General features: G+C 51.2%; 1 protein-coding gene across 1 annotated transcript; it reads left to right on the top strand.

The window, feature by feature from the left end:
- Nucleotides 1–207: 207 nt before the first annotated feature.
- On the top strand, nucleotides 208–4,583 carry RAX (retina and anterior neural fold homeobox; the record flags this gene model as incomplete). Its single annotated transcript, XM_084886969.1, has 3 exons — nucleotides 208–484; nucleotides 801–1,051; nucleotides 4,077–4,583. 3 exons carry the CDS (start codon nucleotides 208–210, stop codon nucleotides 4,581–4,583), a joined length of 1,035 nt encoding a protein of 344 aa, XP_084743095.1.
- Nucleotides 4,584–16,504: the final 11,921 nt, after the last annotated feature.

Below are 16,504 nucleotides of genomic sequence, written 5' to 3'. Positions count from 1 at the left end.
CCCCAGCTCCCGGGAGTCGCACCTTCGACTCCAGCAGGGACCCAGGCGGCCGCGGGCCGAGCGCCCGTCCCCCTCCAGCGAGCGTAGCTCTGCCGGCGGCGTTGCCCGCCGAGCTTGACCTCCGGTCAGTAGGGAAAAGCACCGTCTTCGAGCCTCTTCTCTGTCTCCAGTGCAGACGGCCGCGCGCTCCCGCCTCCCGCTCTCCCCATGCACCTGCCCGGCTGCGCCCCAGCCATGGCCGACGGCAGCTTCTCGCTCGCCGGCCACCTGCTCCGCAGCCCGGGCGGGGGCACCTCGCGGCTGCACAGCATCGAGGCCATCCTGGGGTTTACCAAGGACGACGGGATCCTCGGCTCCTTCGCAGCGGAGCCGGGCGCCGGGGGCACCAAGGAGCGGGACCAGAGGCCGGGCGCGAGGGCCGCCGGCCCCAAGGCGCCCGCGGGGGGCGCCCCGCCTTGCCCGCCGCCCGCCCCGGAGTACGAAGGTGAGTGCGGGGAGTGCGCGCCCGGGCTGCTGCGAGGCCCAGGAAGCCCCGACTTAGAAACGCTGCGGGACAGAGAGCCCGGCCTTAATTTTTATCAAGGCACCTGGGTGCATGGGCTTCCGATTTGAGTTCAGAGAAAGCTTACGAGCGCCTCACAGCTCTCACCCGGACCGGCCTCACCTACTCTCCTCCCCCCTCTGCACCCGCCGGGTCATCTCGGAGCCCGCAACTGGCGGCCAATGCCCAAGGGTAGGCGGGGTGGGTCCAGGGAGGCTCCCGGGAGTATCTCTGACCTTTCGGGGCCCCGCCGCCCCAGGCTCCCGCCCCTACTGCCCCAAGGAGTCCGGGGAGGCGCGGCCGAGCCCAGGGCTGCCCGTCGGACCAGCGGGCGACGCGAAGCTGTCGGAGGAGGAGCCGCCGAAGAAGAAGCACCGGAGGAACCGCACCACCTTCACCACATACCAGCTGCACGAGCTGGAGCGAGCGTTCGAGAAGTCCCACTACCCCGACGTGTACAGCCGGGAGGAGCTGGCGGGCAAGGTCAACCTCCCCGAGGTCCGGGTCCAGGTAAAGCGCTCAGGTCGTCCCTGGGAGGGCCGGAGCCCAAGCTGCAGACAATGCTCCCTTGAATTCCCCCGGAGCCCACGCATTTGTGATGCCCCTTTTCCCGTTGTCCTTCCTCGGCTGGGCTGGCCAGAGCCCCAAACGGGCGTCACAGGTCTTCTTCCGTGCGCCCCGCGCCGTCCTTGGGGCGTTCGGTGCCAGTTCGAGGTTCCCCGTCCCCTTTGCGGTCTCCGTCTTCGGAGCTAAAGAGGGGAATTGGGAACCGCGGGCAAGGACAGCTCTTTAGTCGCAGCCAGGGTGGGGTGTGTGTGGAGGGGTGAGTACTGAGGAGAGAGGGAAGGTAGGCAGCAGCTGAGCGTCCCCAGATTAGGACCCCGCATGCCACCCTAGTCACCAGCTGCAATTACCCTGTTTAAAACCAAAAACCCCGTCTTCCTGCGACGGGCCTGGCGCCGCGCAGTTGAAACTTTCCGTGGATTTGTTTAAGGACCTGACTTTTGCTTCTCTGGTGCACATCCAACCAAGCCTCCCTCCGCTGCAGAGGCCTTTTCCTTTTGTTGTAAAGGGGTTTTTGTTTTAATTAAAGCTGAATTATCTTTAATCCCCGATCATTAAAATATTTGAAAGCCTTAAATATTTGCTAGTCATCTGTGAAAAATCTGGGAGGATTTCCAAATTGGGAGAGTTTACAGAGGCCTGAAGGGAGTCACTGGGAACAAGTTTCACTGCTCTGAGAGGCCGAGGAGCTAAAAGGGTTGTTGTTGTTGTTGTTGTGTGTGTGTGTTTGGGGCTTTCAGTCTTGTCTAAAAGTAAAAGGAGACAAGCTCTTGTCGTTGTCTCTTTTGCTCAATTTGAGGGTTTAAAGTAAGGAGTCGATGTCCTGGTTTTAAAACATAGTTTCCTAATGTGGCTCAGGATTAAGTGGCAATGACAGTTCAATTTCACCTAAATGGGGGCAGTGAGACTGTGATGGTTTTGTGGGAGCGGTGGGCATATTAGCACCTGCTGTGCAGGGCGGGCGGCTGCCGTAGAAAGAGGAAAAGCATCCAGTGAAAGATGGAAAAACAGAGAGCCAAGCCTTCAGTGCCCCTGCGGAACAGAGGCCGGCCCCTCCGGGGCTGCCTTCATACCTGAGGCCGCCTCCATCGCACTTTCCTTCCTCACTCCTCACTTGTCCTCTGGCTTGTCCTCTTGAGAACAGTGTCTGTGACTTCTCTGTGACCACAGGGCCAGCGCAGCGTCCAGAGTTTGGTGGGTGCTTAATGCCAGGCTAGGATGCAATCAGATGGGAGGGGGGCGGGGGGGGGGCGTGCTCAGCAGCGTCTCCAGCTGTATTGAGGCAGCAGTGTAAGAGCTGACTTTCCAGGCCTTTAGCCCTCCAATACAGGATCAATCTGAACACCATAGATGATATTTTTGGGGGATGGAGTAGGACATCCTGAGAAACGGGATGGGAGGATGGAACTGTCACCCAAGCCAGCGTTTCTCTTTTTTCAATTACCTGCAAACATCTCCTTTTCTGGGGAACCTCAGATATGTAGGTGAATGTGCTGTGGGAAGGGGCGGAGTACTTACATTTTTTTATTCTTCCTTCACACTACCCCCCCCCCCCCCAATCCCAGCCTTACTTGGCTCAAGTGCTGGTGGCTCTTTTCTCAGCTCCCCTGGAGGTGCCCTCCCCACTCTTATGGACTCACAACAGCTTCTCCCTCTAAAGCACATGTGTCAAACACAAGGCCCGCGGGCCAAATCCAGCCCGCCAGGCCTTGCAATGTGGCCCGCACCGCGCTGTCATCACTGCACTCCGCTGTCAGTTTATGACATTGTCAGTTTATGACTGTTCAGTAAACCATTCGGCCCGCGATTTAGGCTGGATTTTAGATTTTGGCCCCTTCTCTGATTGAGTTCGACACCCCTACTCTAAAGTATCTAAAGTCACATCTACCCCCATGTCCCTTCATAAATATAACACTGAAGCCACCAGTTTGTCCAAAATTCTTTCTAGATACTCCACTAAGCTAGACCAATTATCTCCAAGAATTGTTTGTTTCTGAGGATGCTAACTGTAGTGAAACCCTAAGTGCACCCTTTCTTGTGATTTTATCAAATCAAGAATGGATGTTTCATTGTTAAGAGACCAGACTTCACTCTGGCATGCACTGTCCATATGTAAAGAAAAAAGAAAAAGACTTGAACTTATTGAACCCATCTTAGGGTAATATCAGAACTAGCTCCATAAAGTAAAAGTAGATATATAATAAACTATTATAATCATCAAAAGTCATTTATAAGAAATATAAGAAATTCTAAATGATTATCAATTAACTAAAAAGAAAAATCTTATCAAAGCAGCAACTCAAATATACTTAGGATAAAACTAACACACTTTTCTAATACTTATCATCACCAGTTATTCGTGGAAATAGCTATATTTTAGCATCCAGTGGTGCCAGTTACAGTGCTTAGAGTATTTGGTTTACATACATATTTATAACAGCGACAAAAGGTAGGTAAAGCACAGAAAGTCTGATAGGGGGTGGGCTACTGAGAGCTGAGCAACACAGGGAGGAAGCAGAGTCTAAAACGCAGTGTCAGGAGGGGCTGCCAAGCAGCAGGTCACAGAAATGGGTGCGATCTGGATTCCAAAGTCCCACGGTCTGATTCCAGGGTTAACTGCACTTTTTTGGAAACAGATACAACCATAGCTATAGGTGAGATAAACAAGTGTGGCACAAGGAGACCCAGAGAAAAGAGAGGAGGGAGGGAGAGACAAAAAGGAGCAAGGAAGAGGACGGATAAAGAGAGATGTGTGTGTGTGTGTGAGAGAGAGAGAGAGAGAGAGAGAGAGAGAGAGAGAGAGAGAGAGAGAGAGAGAGAGAGAGAGGAGAGAGAGACAGGTGGGGGTGAAAGAAGTAGGTGCGAGATGGTCGCGCCCCAGTTTTACTTGCGGGGCGGGGGTCGGGGGGTGGAGAGGAGTGAGCTGGCCGGGCTGCAGCTCCATGGCCGGCCGCTGTGCCGCCTTCCGCAGGTGTGGTTCCAGAACCGACGGGCCAAGTGGCGCCGGCAGGAGAAGCTGGAGGTGTCGTCCATGAAGCTGCAGGACTCGCCCCTCCTCTCCTTTAGCCGCTCCCCGCCCTCGGCGGCTCTGGCGCCCCTCGGGGCGGGCTCCGGCGGCGGCGGTGGCGGCGGGGGGCCGGCGGGGGGCGCCCTGCCGTTGGAGTCGTGGCTCGGGCCGCCGCTGCCGGGCGGGGGCGCCACGGCGCTGCAGAGCCTGCCGGGCTTCGGGCCGCCGGCGCAGAGCCTGCCCGCCAGCTACACGCCGCCGCCGCCGCCGCCGCCCTTCCTGAACTCGCAGCCGCTGGGCCCCGGCCTGCAGCCTCTGGCGCCGCCGCCGCCCGCCTACCCCTGCGGGCCGGGCTTCGGGGACAAGTTCCCGCTGGACGAGGCGGACCCGCGCAACAGCAGCATCGCGGCGCTGCGCCTGAAGGCCAAGGAGCACATCCAGGCCATCGCGAAGCCCTGGCAGGCTCTCTAGGGGCGCGGAGACCAAATCGGGCGCCAGACAACCTTCCTGAAGCCGACCACAAGCGTGCACCCCTTCCCCCTGGGTCCCCCGACGGCCGCTCCTTCCCCGTGCAGCCTGAAGCTGCAGCCGGGCTTGGGGCTTGGGTGCGCTGTCTGTTCCTGACTCAGCCCGGAGAACTGACCCTCAGGCCGACGGCCGCCCCTTAGCCATCCCAAACCCCCAGAGACCCCCAGTCTCGCTGCTGGAGGGGAGAAGCGAGCGGCCCGGCCTTGTCCGAGGGACCTAAAGCGCCTGACCTCCGCGGATCCCTGGGGAGGAAGGGGGGGGGGGCGGGAGAGAAATAGAGTTTGAAGAATTGTTTGTATAAATAGTTGCAAAGTACTTGAGAAAGTATTGAAAATTAAAGCTTTACTGTTTTGGTTTGACTCCAGTTAAATGCCCTCGGGACTGCGGTGGTGGGAGGATGGTGGGGTGTGGATGGGCGTGGGAGAGGGACTGTGGAGTGGGCCGGGGATGGTGTAGGGGTCACGGAAAGTAGAAGAGTACGAGGAATCCGGGGCCCCCGTGGTACCCTCCGCGCGGTGTGCTTCAGCGGACGCTGTGTCCCCACCCCGACAGTGTCCCCATTCCCAACGCGGCGGGGTCCGGGCCCAGAGCTGCCCCTTCCCTGGCGCGGCAGGGCTCGTGTGAATGCGAGGCGTGGGGGTGTTTGGAGCCTAATGCTACCCCCAGAGTCCGGCTGGAGGTAGTCCGGCTGAAGCTGCTACTTTGAAGGAAGGACCCCCGATGGGAAGCGTCTGCACCACCTTCCCAGGGGGAGAACTGAAGCCCCTGGCGGCCGGGCCTCCCTCTTCCCAGTGCGCCGCGGCCAAGGCCCCTCTCAGAGCACTGTCCAGGTCACCAGGTCGGCGCCAGCCTAGTATCCAGGGTCCATGACCTCAATCCTCCGAATTCCGGGAGCGACTTTCCCTTTCCTGAGCCCCGCGCCTCTCTCTCGCTTCCTCCCCCAACTCGCCCCGCACCCTCACCCCCCTCAGCTGTTCCGTTAATCCTCGCTGGGAATGTGTCCTGCAGCGCTCTGTGCCCAACGGGAAGGCACGTCCTCGCGGGGCACTGTGGACAGTATCCGCAGTTCTCTGCACCGGCTCTGGGATGGAGAAGAAACCCGGAGATCCCCGGGGCTTCAGAAGTTCCCCGGATTCTCTCCGGTAAAGGAGGACCCGGGACTCCCTGGGTGAGAGGCTGTGGTATCCGAAATTGACCCTGGAAGCTGGGCGGCGGGTCCCCTAGGTAGGCTTACACTGGGAAAGATGCTGCCTGAGACTTAGCATCAACCGCCTACTGTCCCTCCTCCCTCGGTGGTTAGCACGTTAATTATCACCCAGTCTCCCGCCCTTTCCTAGTCAGAATGAAACCCACTTCTGGGAGGTGGGAAAGATGGAATGAGATCACCTGTAAGTCTTTTGTATAAATTGTCAATGACCCTGGCACGAAGCCCTCCGCGTTGTGGGCCGTTTCTCTGATTCCCTCAGCATCCCTGCGCTTCTCTGGGCTCCCTAAAACCTCCTCGGAAGGATGGCTGTTCTGGACTTGGGGTAGAGGGTGTCATTGCAGAATTTAGGCCTTGCCACGCCCGGGTTCGAGAGGCTGTGGCATACACAGGGCTGTGTATCCTAGCTTTTCCTCTGGTGTCTTGCACATAGTAGGTTGGTCACTAAGCATTTATTTAATCGGTTATTTCCCCCAAGATATAAGAAGGGATACCTGCGCTTGCACTCAAAAGATGTTCCTTGGGGAAATGGATGAAGTGGCCCAAGTGATCTCAGCTCTTGGCAAGAAACAATAGGTAAACTCGATGAGTGCATACGTAAATTTATTTCAGGTTGGCCTGTCCTCTTTCATCCTTTAACACCTAGGAATAATTTATTCAGAGAACTCCCAAATTCACTGCCCTCTCCCTCTGCCTGCCCTCATTATTCTTATCATATCTGGGCCCATCCCACATCAGCATTTTCTTCACTTTTCTTAGGTTATTTCCACAATTGTTCGTTTTGTTTCCTCTCTGCCATTTTTCTTTCTATTCTTTAAATATATATATATTCCCCCCTTGATTTCAGAGAGGAAAGGAGAGGGAGAGAGAGATGGAAACATCAGTGATGAGAGAGAATCATTGATTGTCTGCTTCCTGCACAACCCCTGGGTATGTGCCCCAACCTGAAATAAAACCATGACCTCCTGGTTCATAGGTGTGGCTCAACCACTGAGCTACACTGGCTGGGCTCTATTTTTTTTTTTTTTAATCTACATTTTTCCCACCACCTCCTTCTCTTCCTTTACTATTTAGTTCAGATTGAGAGTGGATATTCTGCTAAACCATCTCTTTAGGTATCAACAATTTGAGCGATTTCAACTGGATTTCAGGGACAGTTCCTTAGGAAATTATAACAAAATTGCTGAAGGTTAATGATCACTGAAAACTATGTGCCAACAGGCTTCTAAGAGGTTTACATCTACTGTTGACTCATCGAAGACTCACAACCACCCTACCAGGAAGATACACTTAGCTCTGTTTTATAAAGGCGGAAACCGAGGCACAGAGAGGTTGCCCAGTTGGCAGCCTTGTAATCTCTGGAGCTGAAAACAACCACAAGCTGGGTCCGTTCCCTCATAGTGCCCGCCCCGGAAACGTTTGCTGAATAAGTTATTTCAGTTCCCAAGAACAGCTCCTTAGACCACCTGGAAACGGAGCGGTGGGAGCGAGCTGTGAGTGCTTTCCTGGGTCTCTGTTGGAAGGCTGGACCACACCCCAGTCTCAGCGCCCCGCCCCATCCCCAGGGGCTGCCTAGCTGGGCAGCTCTAACGTAGGAGATTCTTGCTGCCCGCTGCAGCCCAACTGGTGCAGGTGAGACTGGAAGCCAGACCTTCAGTCAAACTGGAGGCGAGAATGGCTCGTGGAAAGGAGCATTAGAGCCCCCAGACCACCATGCTGTGCTTGGGGCAGCCACTCACGCTCAGGGCCACAGACATCACCTTGCAGAAGCGCTGGCATCCCAAACTAGACTGAGCTGGCTCTGATTTGGGGCGGGCACCCGGGACTCCGGGGGAAGGGCCTCCCCTCCCCAGGAAGCCCGCATGGCTTGGGAAATGGTTGTTGAGTCTTCGCAGTGAGCCTGAGGGCCCATGGAAGGGGAACCAGAACCAGTTGCGAGTAGCCTTACGAGGTTCAGGGTTTTGAGAGGAAAGACACAGCGACCCAGATGGAGGCGGGCCTTGATCCAGGCCTACTGGGGTCCCGTCCATCTTAGCGGGAGGCTTGGCGACCCTTTCCCAGAAGATGACGTCTGCTCTGGCCGCGGGAGGCAAGCAGGTGAGTCAGAAGAACGGCTATTCTGGGGGCTCCTGGGGATCCTGTGGGGCGGCACACCCGGCGGGGCGCAAGGAACGAGGGGGCGCGCGGGGAAGGGCGCGTCGAATCGGACCGCTGGCGACAGACCTGCGGAGTCAGCGCAGCCCTGGTCCCGCACCCCGACCGACCGTCCGCCGCTCTCCCCCGGGACCCTCCGCTGACCCTGTGGTCCCAGCCTGTGCGGAGCCGGCCACCCGGCTCCCGGCCTCCAGCAGTGACCCCCGCGGCGGTGGGGGAGCTTCAGGTTCGCGATTTCCCTCCGGAGGAGCCTCTTCCTGGTCACCAGGGTGTCTTGTCCGTGGTGCGCACCGCGGCTCCCCGCCTCTGGGGGCGATTTTTTTTTTTTTTCTCTCCCGCCAGGACTGGGGGCTCCTCTCTCCCGCTCGCTTGTCTCCAGAGCCGCGGGGTCCCAGACGGCCCAGGCCCTCGGCGCTCTCTTCACCGGGTGTCCCGGGGCCCCGCGCCGCAGCTCCAGGCGGGTCCAAGCTGGGCGTCCACCAGGGATTCCCGCTCTCGGAACCGCTGCGTGCAAGTGGAAGAGTGATCAAACCAGGGGGGACAACCCTGCCCGCCCCCGCCCCGCCCTAGTGAACCTGGACCCCCGCGAGTGGAGGGAGGGAGTCCCGATCCTGGCCTCTCGCCTCCAAACGCGTCGGTGAATGGACAGTCTTCGCGGAGACCTCGGAGAACCCGCGTGCGGGAAGCGGGGACAGGAGAGACTCCGCTTCCGAGGAGCCGGGTCCCTCCTTCGGGCAGAGTAAGACAGGGACGTCAGGGTGTGGACCCAGCCCCGCCTAGGACTTTAGCATTTGAGGTGCTGTCAATGCCGGTCCCCCATCACCACCCCCAACACACACACACACACACACACACACACACACACACACCTCCAGCCCCAGCCCCAGGACCAGGAAGCTGGCAGGAAAAGACTTAGGGAAGATAATAAGAAAGAGAATTTGGCATTTCCTCTGCTCAGAAGCCAGAGTCCGCCCCGCCCCGCCTGGGAGCTCAGGCTGCGTCCTAAACCGCCTGGGAAAGGGGGGGCTCTGCTGCGACACACGGGACACACACACACACACACACACACACACAGCAAGTCCCTTCAAAGAGCCCCATTGCGCACTCAGTGCCAATGTCGTCTTCTTAATCGGGAACTGGCTCTAATGATCTGACCTCTAACTGCACAATAGTGGGCAGGGTTAATGACTCATTAGTGATTAATTTCTTAACTGCCTTAACTGCTCACTGTAAAAGCCTTTTCCTAAAACTGGATTAAATCATCTAGATCCTTGGCCAAGTCTCACAGCCTATATAATTTTATTAACCAATGTAACCCCAATAAATTCAATTAAAAAATTCCTTTAGAATCCCATAAACCTCGTGATGAGTTAACTACTGGGAGGGACAATATCAGGACAGGCAGCTAAGTTACCTGACTGGGTTATATTGCTATGGGCAGCTACCACCAGGACAAGCAGCTACTATTGCCAGAAGGAGCTATTATCAGGACAGGCAGCCACTGTTTCCAGAGGTAGCCACTATCCTGAGAGGCACCTGCTGTCATGAGTTGAATACATTATGGTGAGAGACAGCTAGTCTCTCCAGAGGCACCTACAGAGGCCAAACTTTGTCAGGAGAGGCATGATAGGTAATAATAATAAGGGGCGAAATATAATACGGTTTCGAATGGGGAAAAGGCAGCTTGTGATGACACAATAAGATATAATTCTTGCTTCCTTCGGAAGAATGGGGTATAGCCATTGTTTCCTGCTGCCCTCACACACTGCTGGTGGAAAGGGGACCTGGTGCAGTTGCTCTGGAAAGCAAATTTGGCCCTAGTTGGTATGGTTCAGTGAATAGACCATTGGCCTGCAGACTGAAGGGTCCAAGTTTTGATTCTGATCAAGGGCACATGCTCCAGTTGCAGGTAGGGGGCGTGTAGGAGGCAGCCAATCAATGATTCCCTCTCATCACTGATGTTTCTATCTCTCTCTCCCTTCTTATCTGAAATCAATAAAAGTATATTTTAAAAAAGGAAGCAAATCTGGCAATTCTTCAAACTATTAAATATACTAGTATGTAGTTACTATATCACCTATCAATTCTGGCCAAGAGAAATGAAAACAGGTCCACACAGAAACATGAACGTGAGTGTTTATACCACATGTGTCAAACACAAGGCCCGAGGGCCAAATCCAGCCCGCCAGGCCTTGCAATGTGGCCCACACTGCGCTGTCATCACTGCACTCCGCTGTCAGTTTATGACATTGTCAGTTTATGACTGTTCAGTAAACCATTCGGCCCGCGATTTAGGCTGGATTTTAGATTTTGGCCCCTTCTCTGATTGAGTTCGACACCCCTAGTTTATACAATCATTTTTTGTAATTGCCAAAAAGTGTAAACAATCCAAATGTCCATCAACAGTTGAAGTAATGAAATGTGATATGGACATGTGGTGGAATATTATTTGGCCGTAAAAAGGGACAGAGTACTGCTGCATGCTATGATCTGGGTGAGTGTTGAAAACACTATGTTAAGTGGAAGACCACATACCATATAAATAGAAATTTATATGAAAGCCCAGGTAGGAAACCCATAAAGATGGAAAGTAGATTCATGGTTGCTTTGTTCTGGAGGAGGGGCAGGGGATGGGGGACATAGAGGGTGACAGGTAAAGGATATGGGATTTCTTCTGGAGGTAATAGAAATTTCCCAAAATTGCCTATGATGATGGATATCTCTGACCCAACTAAATAAGTGTACTCTCCACAAGTGAATAGTATGATATGTGAATCACATCTCACTAAAGCTGTTAAAAAACAAGTCTTCACACAAACTCTTGCTGCTTCCACCCATTTCAAGTACTCCCATTGGAATAATTTTTTTAAGTACCATTTTCAACGTGCTGCTCTCTTGCCAGGTGAAACTTTTCCAAGTCAATAAAGATGTCATCAATTCAGCTGACATACATTGCCTGCCCACTATCTTAGGCAGTGATAAATACATCCACACACTTTTTCTGCCATTTCAAATCTTAACTTCTCTTTCTGTCTTCAAGGCTCATCTGCATGACTCATTCGTTTCTTTTTCCATGGGCCTTCTCAGAAATAAAGACCCTCACCCTGGTGGGTTTGGCTCAGTGGATAGAGTGTCATCCTATGGACTCAAGGATCCCAGGTTAGATTCCAGTCAGGGGCATGTACCTTGGTTGTGGGCACATCCCCAGTGGAGGGCTTGCAGGAGGCAACTGATAGATGTTTCTCTCTCATTGATATTTCTAACTCTCCCTCTCCCTTCTTCTCTGTAAAAAGTCAATAAAATATGTGTTTTTTTTTTTTAAAGAAAAGAAATAAAGACCCTCTTGACTGTGGCTTGTCTCCCCCCCCCCCCCCCCCGATCCTTCTCTATATTATTGCTCAAGGTGGACAACACCTTTTTATCTAAAATAACAGACCAGCCCAATGCACCAGCTCTCCTGGAAAAGAACAATCGCTTAAACTCACACTGTGAGCTTGTTCTTGCTATTTCACCTAGACCAGTGGTCGGCAAACTCATTAGTCAACAGGGCCAAATATCAACAGTACAACGATTGAAATTTATTTTGAGAGCCAAATTTTTAAAACTTAAACTTCTTCTAACACCACTTCTTCAAAATAGACTCTCCGGGCCTTGGTATTTTGTGGAAGAGCCACACTCAAGGGGCCAAAGAGCTGCATGTTGCTCTAGAGACACAGTTTGCCAACCTCGGACCTAGATGAATACCATATGCCCTCTGTCTAGATCGCTTTTTCTTCTTTCCTTGAAGTTTTCTATCCCTAGTTCAAAGCACATCTCCTTTCAGAAGCTCTCGTGGTTTTACATACCTAGTCTTTTTTTACTTTTCCCAGATCGCTCTGTGATTCCTTCCTTAATCCCTCTCCCAACTCTCGAGCTTTTATAGAGCAAAAAAAGCCCTCAGTAAATGTGACTGCCTGGCAGTCGACCAAAAGTCTGCTCAAGACTCAAAGGTTAGCCTGCTAAACTTTGAACTCAAACTCAAACAGCGGTTCTCCTGTCTTTTCTGTATTTTGTTTCATTTAGGGTAAGGAGCAAGCACTCCTCTCAGATTACTATCATAGAGCGATGATTGGGTTCCTTGTCAGGAGATCACAGGATCCTCAGTTCAATCCCGACCTTGGCATGTGGCCTCAGGCAAGGTGGTCTCACTCGAAGAAGTTCTTTGCCTGTAAGACCTAAGGGCTGGACCAGAGGACTTGTAATAAATATTCTCTCAGCGCACAATGCTGATGCTCATTCAGTAACTTAGCTGAGGGTGCCACCTGATGGCTATCTTGAGAACTTCACCTGCTGGTGGTGCACTGAAGTTTTCTAACGAAATGAAATGCCTCCTCCCAGAATCGCCAGAAATGAATGAGAAAGGCCTTTCCTCAGCCTAATAACGCCCTCCTCTCTGAGTCCTCCAAAGTCCAGGGGCTTGATGATGCCCATTGAGTGGAGCTTGCCCTTTTCCTTTCAGAACCCGCCCCGCCCCCCCACCCAACACGCGCGCGCGCGCGCGCGCGCGCGCACACACACACACACACACACACACACACACACACACACGAGGTTAACCCAGCCAGGGGTATACTTACATCATTAACCACCTTCAGAGAAATCAGGGGGCCCAGAAAGCATCTGCTTTTATGTTCTCGTGCCCTTCTATAATACAAGTTAGGCAGGAATCGCTTCTAATTTATGTACATGAATCAAATGTAATTTAGCTAACCTCTTAAACCTTTCATGAAAAAATACTTGCATTTTAATAGAATGAGCCCTAAAGGATGGAAATTCTTAATTCAAAGTCAATTAATTAAAATAATTATACTAAGGATAGAATTTTATATGCCTGGGCAGTAAAAATATTTTATATACGGTATCCTCTTCCTGGTATCCTTCCAAACACAGCAACTAGGTAATAAGTTAAGGCCTATCATTAGACATTATATACTATTAGTGCCCTGGTGCATGATGGATCCATGCACATTGAAAGGAAGTTAACTAGAAGGTGGCTGGCGGAGCAGGACCGGGCGAGATGGGAAGGACACACCCTGGAGCCAACCTCCCGAGGTCCGTCCCCTGCCTGCTGCACCTGGGGCAATGTCATGGCTCGAAGGTCATCTGCGGAGTGAGCAAGGTCTCTCTGGCAGGTGGGGTCCCTCAGCCTGGCCGGCAGTAATTGGGCCAAAACCAGCTCTCCGACATCCCCTGAGGGGTTCATATTGCAAGAGGGCAGTGCATCACCCCAGAACCACTGCTCCAAGTCACTGCAGTTTGGCAGCTCCTGTGTTGAGCGTCTGCCCCCTGGTGGTCAGTGCGCATCATAGCTGTCAGATGATCAAAGGGTCACTTAGCCTTATATAAATAAATATAGATAAGATTTCCACTCAGGTTAGTTTCTAACACCTGGTATTTTTTTTATTTTTAAAATATATTTCATTGATTTTTTACAGAAGGGAATTGAGAGGGATAGAGTTAGAAACATTGATGAGAGAGAAACAGTGGGGGGTGTGCAGGAGGCAGCCGATCATATTAGATTCTCTCTCATCATTGATGTTTCTATCTCTCTCTCTTCTTCCTTCCTCTCTGAAATCAATAAAAATATATTAAAAATTAATAAATAAATAAATAATTAAAAGCAAAGACAAAATGAGGATCTATAATGCTAAAAAGAGATTCACAAAAAACATATTTTTAAAAATCTTGGTTGAGTTCTACTAGAGACTAAATCTGTAAGTCACCTCAGCAACCATGTCACTGCCATGGACTTTCTTTCCTTGATTATGTTCTGGAAACCTCAGGCTTGCCCAGCAGTGCCAGAAATGAGGCAGACTTGGAATTACTCTAGTGATGCACCCCAGCCACAACGGGAGTCTTATTGTCACCTGACTTGCTAGGATACCTGTAACACAATTTCCTTTACATTTAAAGTATTAAATTGCTCCTTGTTTAAGTGGCAAGTGATTGGGATTGGGATTGTGTATTTTGGTTTCGGCGAACCCAAGTAAAGAAAGTCAGCTCACATGGTCAAGAGGAGAGGGAATAAATCAAACATGAAGCCCAGCCTCTCAGCAAAGAGGCAAGAGGTAGGAGGGATGGCAGGAGGCCCCTCACCCTCCATGTCTCATCAGGGTTGAGATTGGACACAGACATTTAGTGGTGTCTTCAAATACGACAAAGAAATATCTATCGTCTATCTATATCTATCTATCTATCTATCTATCTATCTATCTATCTATCTATCTACCTACCTATCTATCTATCTATCTCTATCTCTATCATCTCTCTGTCTCTAACATTTCACCTATCAGAATCATATAGGATCTCTTGAAGTCTTCATGCAAATTCTCTCTCTCAATGTCATTATCCAGAGAACAGTGAACATTTCTATTTGTGATGTTAAAGACTCCAGGCAATGATTGGCTGGTTCTATGAGAACTGTGCCCTCGGTCATCTCAGAAACACATAATCAGGTGGAGCAGAGCAAAGAGAGGTCAAACTGGGACTTGACCACACAGGCTCAGGAGCTCGTCAAAATTCTACCTAGGGCCTGCTGCTTGACTTGTTTCAGGAGACAGTGGGCACTTCAGCAAACAAGTATCTTGGGGACAGATGGTCTGATCCCACACTCTGCACTAGATTCTATTCCAGCTCTGTTCACTTAGTAAGAACTGCTCACCAGCAGCATGTCAGAGTGAATGGCATTGCCTAGCAATTTCGCCTCTTTTTTTAGCAGTCTTCCTTCCTTAATCCAGTGACCAGCAGGGAAGGGGTGAATCTTCAAAGTCAGCCAGGGAAGCAAATATCATGTGGCAAACACCCTTCTAAAACACTGCACGCACACCCAGAGAATCACAAATGTGAGCAGGAGTTTCAATATATTATCAGACAAATCATGGAGTAATTCCCTTACCTCTGACATATGTAACAGCTAAACGAGGATCACCAACTCAATGCCTAGAGTGGGCAGGCAGGTCATGTAAACAAATAAAGCAGGCAAGGGCATAACTAGGGTGTGGTGGGGACTGTGGCAAAATGGAGAATGTGGGCCGAGTCTACAGGAACACTGTCGGGCGCTGGTTTGTCTCCAGGGAAAGTAGATCCAAGAGCAGGTCTTCTAACTTTGCAAAAACTTGCAACCTGGATTTGTATGTGAAATCCCTTGTTTTTTTAAATGTCTGTGACTGGCTAGTTCTAATTTTTAAAACTTTCCAGGCAAGCAGCACCTCTACAGGTAGCATCAGACCAGCAGGCTGACAATTCCTGACGATGAAGTAAATGGTTTTTCACGTTACTCATTCTTCTTGTTTCCCACATCCTCGGAAGTTAAGTGGGAAGAAAGGACTACACTCAGGCTTTATTTTAAATTCAAGTTCATGCCGGTTGTCCATGTGGCTGTCTATTGCTGAGGCATCTTGGAAAGTTGTTGAGCAGAGGAGAGCACAATTTGAAGCTCTCTGTTTCCTTTTTATTTCTGTTTATTTCCGCAGTAGAGCCAGAGGAACAATTATGTTGTTACAGTAACAGCCACTTGTCTTGCAAGACTAAGAAAGGAGTAACGAATGAAAGAGGCCCAGACCAGAGAGCAGAGCAGCCTGCCAACCGAAATCACAGCATCGGTGCTTCGAGCAAGAGAAACAGATAACTGCTTGTTCTTAAGGACGCGTGGTCTTAAATCTATCAAAAGGACTTTACTACGAGCATCTGAGAATGGATAAGATCCCGCATGTTCACACTTAATAGCAGTGACTAATTTTTGAAATTGCTATACTGGGTGAGGTCATAAGAAATGACTTTCCTGTTGGTTGCAGTTGAGGTTGGATGTCCATTCCAAATCAATTTCACACTCCTGCCTTCCTCGGAGAGCCTTGATTTAGTGTAAGTTTCTGTCTTTCCTCCCACAGGACTCATTGGCAAATCCTAATTGGTGAGGTCAGCGGTCTAGTTCCCTTTCGTTAGTCATAGATTTAGGGCAAACCTGTGATTCAGCTGCTCATTGGGGTGTGAGGGATTTAGAGATTTCTGGGAAAGGACTCAGAGCTATTAATAAGGCCCAAAGTGATGACCTCCTTGCTTCATTGCATGTTGTCTCATCTGGATGTGACACCTGGAATGCTGGCAGCCCTCTTGTGGCCGTGAGAGAAATCAGCCTAAGGACATACCTGAACCATGGTGGCACAGTGGCAAGATGGAAAACCATCGTGTTTGAAGAAATATCGGAGTCACTGAATTAAGTTTAACTAAACAACCCTGAATTCCAGCTCCCTCAGGATTTCTTATATATGAGAGAGTAGGTATTTTAAATCTTCTACACCGATTTTACTAACAGTTAAAGGTACAGAGAAAACTAAAATTCAACAAAGGAAAACAACCCACTTCAAAAGTGGGAAAATGACTTAAAAATTTTTTCCCCTAAAAGATATACAAATGTCCAATAAGCTAAGCACATGAAAATATGGAGCCCCAAGAGGGGACACCAGGAGTA

Source organism: Pipistrellus hanaki, assembly GCF_964339955.1.
Source record: "Pipistrellus hanaki genome assembly, chromosome: 6".
Classification (NCBI taxonomy): domain Eukaryota; kingdom Metazoa; phylum Chordata; class Mammalia; order Chiroptera; family Vespertilionidae; genus Pipistrellus; species Pipistrellus hanaki.
The sequence above is the reverse complement of the archived record's forward strand: the minus strand, read 5'-3'. Positions and strand labels throughout refer to the sequence as shown.